Raw genomic sequence first — 5,046 nt, forward strand, 5'->3', positions numbered from 1 at the left:
AGCAAGACGGAGCAAGGATCAGAAAGAAGGAGAAGCAAGGAGGGATGGACTGGAAGGGCGCGCGCTGTTCCGTACTTATGGCCGGCGAAGGCCAACCGCCTACCTCCACGATCGCAGGTAATCATGACCCACTTTGCATGCAGGGACTTGTCCAATCCGTGCAGTTTCCAAGACGCCATGGGGAAGTGGAGGCGCCCAAGTCCAATCAACCGACACGCGGTGCCCAAGGCCGCAGACTGTTAGGGCCCGCGGCGCTTCGCTCTTGCCCTTCCGCCTCCCTGCACGGCCATGTCCGGGCGCGCCTTGGGCCCGGGGGCTACTGTCGGCGTTCTAGGAACGGGGGTCCCCAGACTTGCCTGCCTGCGGCCTGCGGTGTGGCTCAAAGGGGGGCCCAGCGCGGCCCATCTTCACCAACACAAACCCAAGACCCTCGCGAGGGGCCAAGCCTCGCGGGGCGGACGACGCGGAGCTTCCTCAGGCACGGCCTCGTCAGGCTGGCTCATGAGGAGGCGGAGAGATCAAGGCGGGGTACCTCACGAGGTGCCCGTGACGCAAGCCATGACGACCGAGGGCGCCAGGCGGGTGCCAGCCCGCGCAGTGTCCTCCTTCCCTCTTTGGTGCAAGGGGGGCAAGCACAGCCGCGGAGTACCGAGGTATCAGGCAAAGGTTTCCATTTCGGTGCAACGAGACCAAGACCAGGAGGACTACGAGACAGAGGTCACCGTGGAGCCCAAGACGGCGTCAGCACCAGAGCTTTGCGCAGGCGAAGACTACTTTTGTCAGGGTAGCTTGTACTAGCTGTCCCCCTTCAAATTAGCCCGCCATTGTTGGCTCCCTTCCCGCTCGATATTTGGGAAGAGGACTAGGGCCTCTATAAATAGGATCAGCCACCCGCAAGACACACACACAGGCACGGACGGCGGATATACACAAATAGAGAGGACAGACGGAGAGAGAGAGAGAGAGAAAGGTGACTGAGCTCCTCCCAGCAGTTCATCGCCCCAGCCAAGAACAGACCCTCGCGAGGCTGTTCTTCCTTGTATTGTTCATCATCATCAGCCCAAGAGGCAATCCACCACACCACACACTAGAGTAGGGTATTACACCACAACGGTGGCCTGAACCAGTATAAACCCTGTGTCTCTTGTGTTGTTCTTGCCATAGTTTAGATCCTAGCAAGGCGGAGGGGTGCAGGTAGGTAGGAGGCGAAATCTCCGCGCGCACCCTAGTGTTCGAACCTCAAGGGTCTGCCGGAACCCGAAATCCGACAGCGGGCATGTCTCCGGACTCGCCGGGGCCGGAGGAGATTGGGGAGGTGGAGGAAGTGGAGGGGGCTCCGTCGGAGCTCATGCAGGGAGTTGATCCAGTTGGGGGAGATGTGATGGAGGAAGAGGAGGGGGTGACAAGGATGATGAGGACGACGAGAAAGGCATGGACGAGGATGAGGAGGACGACGAGGAAGGTGTGAACGAGGACGTCGAGGAAGGCTTGGACGAGGATGACGAGGACGACGAGGAAGCCGTGGACGAGGACGACAAGGACGACGAGGAAGGCGTGGACGAGGATAGCGAGGAGGCTGGTGACGAGGAAGACGAGGACAACAAGGAGTACGGTGACGAGGAAGATGAGGCGGAGTTCTATCTCGGTGAATCGGCCTTGATGGCGGAGCATACCGCTATCCTGGAGTCCATCCAAGATGAAGCGTATGTGGAGTCCAACCGGCGATTCCTCCGAGAAGAGCGGGCGAAGACCGATGTGCTCTTCGACGAGCTGGATGCGGAGCAGGAGGCGGAGGCCAATGACGTCGATGTCAGAATGGAGATATTGGACATCTCCGATGACGGGGAGTAGTGTAGTTTTGTTGGTAGATGTTTGCTTTTCCATGCTTTTTATGCTTTTCATGTTTTCTGTGTCTGTAAAGGTTGAACAATGTGAAGCAATCGTCGTTGTAAGAACGGAGACAGTTTCGTTTCCATGTCAAACAATCGTGTTTTGTTTCTAAGTAGTAGTACTACGCCGTCCAAAATAAATGTGTCAACTTTGCAGTACAATTCACATTGTACTGGTTAGTACAGCGTTGAGCGAATTAATTTGTGATGGAAGGTGTATGTTTTATTACAAATTGCAGTTTTACGTACCATATTTGGGTCGGAAGGCGTATGTTTTATTACAATGTATTGTTTTATTATAGATTGCAGTTTCAAGTACAAAATAAACTTCTCAACTAGGGCACATATTTGATTCTAGAGATTTCAGTGTGATTAGATTTGATTATGGTTTCAACATTGTTAGATTCTAGAGAGGCACTCAACAACATGCACAAAGAAGCCACAGATGTGCTTCTGTGAAGCACCGTCTTGCATGGTTTTACCGTAAGATGGGATTCGACATTAAAACAGGACATTCGGGGTTTTATAAGTGTAGAAAGAATTGTTTTTCACTTATATGTTGTGTGGCAGAGGCATGGCAATTACTTTTGTGAGAGGCATGAATGTGCTAACGGAACGGGCACGGTCACGTATGAAATAGGTGCAAGGTGGTCCCTAATGTCTCCTTAAGGTACCATCTATACACTTTACTATTACAAGCACGATCGTCGTTCTTGTTGAGGCACGAAGGTGAAGGATGGAGGATTTGCATCTGCGATAGTCGCGTCCTATATTAAGGAGGAAGCAAATCTTCACATCTGCGATACGTCGGAAGCTGGCTCTAAGGCACGCTCCTGCCTCTGCGTTTTCATTGGCGTCACGTTTAGTGCCAGTGGGGTGGACGTAATGCTCGGTTTGCTGATGTTTTTGTTCTCAGCAACTTTCTTAACATGTTACGCCCGAGGTACGGTGTTACCCGACGTAGAGGCATGCACGTAACTAACTGGAGGCACAGAGATGTGATTTCAGGGAGGTACGGACGCGAAAATGATCGTTATGCAAGGACGTGAAGGTGTGCCTCTGTTTTAAAGAAGCTTTCAGTGACACATTTTCATTATGGGGGGCATGGACTATGAGCTCCATGTGTTGTCGAAGGCATTAGGCCTCATTAATGAACATATCAGAAAGAAGGTGAATCTTTTGGTTGACGTTTGGAATGTTGCGTAAAATGACGTGAAGCCAAGTTACGCATGGTCCCCTTGGTATCAAAGGCACATAGGCACATAAGTGCCTATTGTGGTGCACTGGAAATAAACTTGTGCAAAAGACATGTAAACTGCAAGCAAACTACAAGGCTAACTGCGACACAAGCAAACCTAAATTTATAACAAGCAAAAGGCAGTCTTGAGCGAAAGCAAATCTAATGAGAAATCTAGAATGTTCTAGATAATTTTGTTTGCCGGGACCATCTGCTTCAGTAGTCGTAGTCGCCATAGGACCTAGCGCGCTTTCTGGTCTGCTCCTTGTCGAGTTTTACCCGGCGAAGCTCTTCCTGGATGATGCTGAGGTGGCTCCATACCTCGTACGCAGCGTAAGTGTCCTTTGCCGCGTACTCGATGTGCCTCATGGACAGGGGCATGCACGCCCAGCGTTGGTGCTCTGCGTTGGTGAGCTCTACGTCGTGGACAAGGATGCCTGAGACGTCCCCAAGGGAGTCCAGAGGCTTGGTAGCTGTAGGTGCCCTCCATTCCTTCTGGATGTCGATGTAGTGGGCGATCTCCAGTCTGACGCGGCCGAGCATCTCTATGTCGCCGTCGATGGAGAAGCCAACAAACGTGTGCCTGGGGTCTGCGAGGAAGTTGTCGAACTTGGTGCAGTTCTTGTCGGCCGCGCTCAGTTGGAAGAGCATCATCGGATGATCCTTGCCGATGGAGAGCTGGACTAGGGCGGGTTTCTGATCTTTGCCATGGTCGTTGGTGTACTTCACATCAACTCCGACGATCTTGTGGCGCTCGAACTGGAGGTGTCGCTCGAACTGCTCAACGGTGGTCGCCGCCTTGTGCAAGTCGTTGGTGTGGATCACGTGCAACTTTGTGTTGCCGTGGGCCTGCACCTCCATGAATTCCCTGGTGAATCCCATCACTTGGAGCAGTTGGTCCTCCTGTAATCTGATTTTTCGTGGGGAACAATGAGCGGGAGAGTAATGGCGATTTCTGTTCTTTGTGTGTGAGAAGGCCGCGGCGAGAGTCTAAATTTAAGGGCGGGGAAGTGGCAAAGGAGTGCACGATCTCACTGTCGACGCGGTTGTGCACATCGTGTGTTCTGGATCGTGGGTTTTCTTTATAAAAAATAAAAATAAAATCAGCAGTTGTATTTTTAAAAATGTCGTATCTCCAGCAAGTCGTGGAGATGATTGTTGTCTTTCGTAGTTTGCTGTCAAATCTTAACTTTTACAATCTCGTGAGGCATGCAGGGGTAGTATGTATTGTAGAGGCACAAGTCTCTGACCAAGAGAAGCATGCTTCAAATGGCAGCTTTAACTCTCAGACACAGGGGCGTGGTACATTTATTGGGAGTGGCAATTGTTTTCAGTGATACAATCGCTGGTAGGAGCAGTGTTGTGTTTCTTTAGAGGAACTGTCGCGACCCGACCCGAATGGATCAAATGCTCTGTGCTCCGGTGTCATCCCTGGATCAGTAATGCTGACACCACACAGTTCATCGAAGGATTTATAGCAGAGTGGCAATCACACACTTATTACATCGTTGTCTCAAAGAGAACTTATTACAATATATATGGCTTAAGGCCATCTAGTGTCGATAACAGCGGAAGACTTGGAAGATAAATGGGTCCATCAACTCCAACGGCATCACTGAGTATAGAACCACAACCTAAAAACACCTTACTCGTCGTCTGAAAAGTCTGCAACATGAAAGTTGCAGCCCGAAAACGGGTCAGCACATGGAATATGCTGGCAATGTAACACATAGAGAGTAATGGAATGAAACAACTATACTACATGCATATATGGCTGGTGGAAAGCTCTATGGTTACAGTTTTGCGTAAAGCCAGTTTTTCCCTACTGCAAAGGAATAAATTTATTTACCTATCAAGGTGGTTGTTAAACATCGAGAATGGTTGACAGCATTCCGATCCCAATTAAGTAATTAAAACCCA

General features: G+C 50.6%; 1 protein-coding gene across 1 annotated transcript; it reads right to left on the bottom strand.

The window, feature by feature from the left end:
• Nucleotides 1-3,342: 3,342 nt before the first annotated feature.
• Nucleotides 3,343-4,008, bottom strand: LOC125518201. Its single transcript, XM_048683124.1, has one exon. The coding sequence runs from the start codon at nt 4,006-4,008 to the stop codon at nt 3,343-3,345; it is 666 nt and encodes a 221-aa protein (XP_048539081.1).
• Between the last annotated feature and the right edge of the window lie 1,038 nt (nt 4,009-5,046).

The sequence above is a fragment of the Triticum urartu genome, chromosome 7 (assembly GCF_003073215.2).
Source record: "Triticum urartu cultivar G1812 chromosome 7, Tu2.1, whole genome shotgun sequence".
NCBI classification, from domain to species: Eukaryota; Viridiplantae; Streptophyta; class Magnoliopsida; order Poales; family Poaceae; genus Triticum; species Triticum urartu.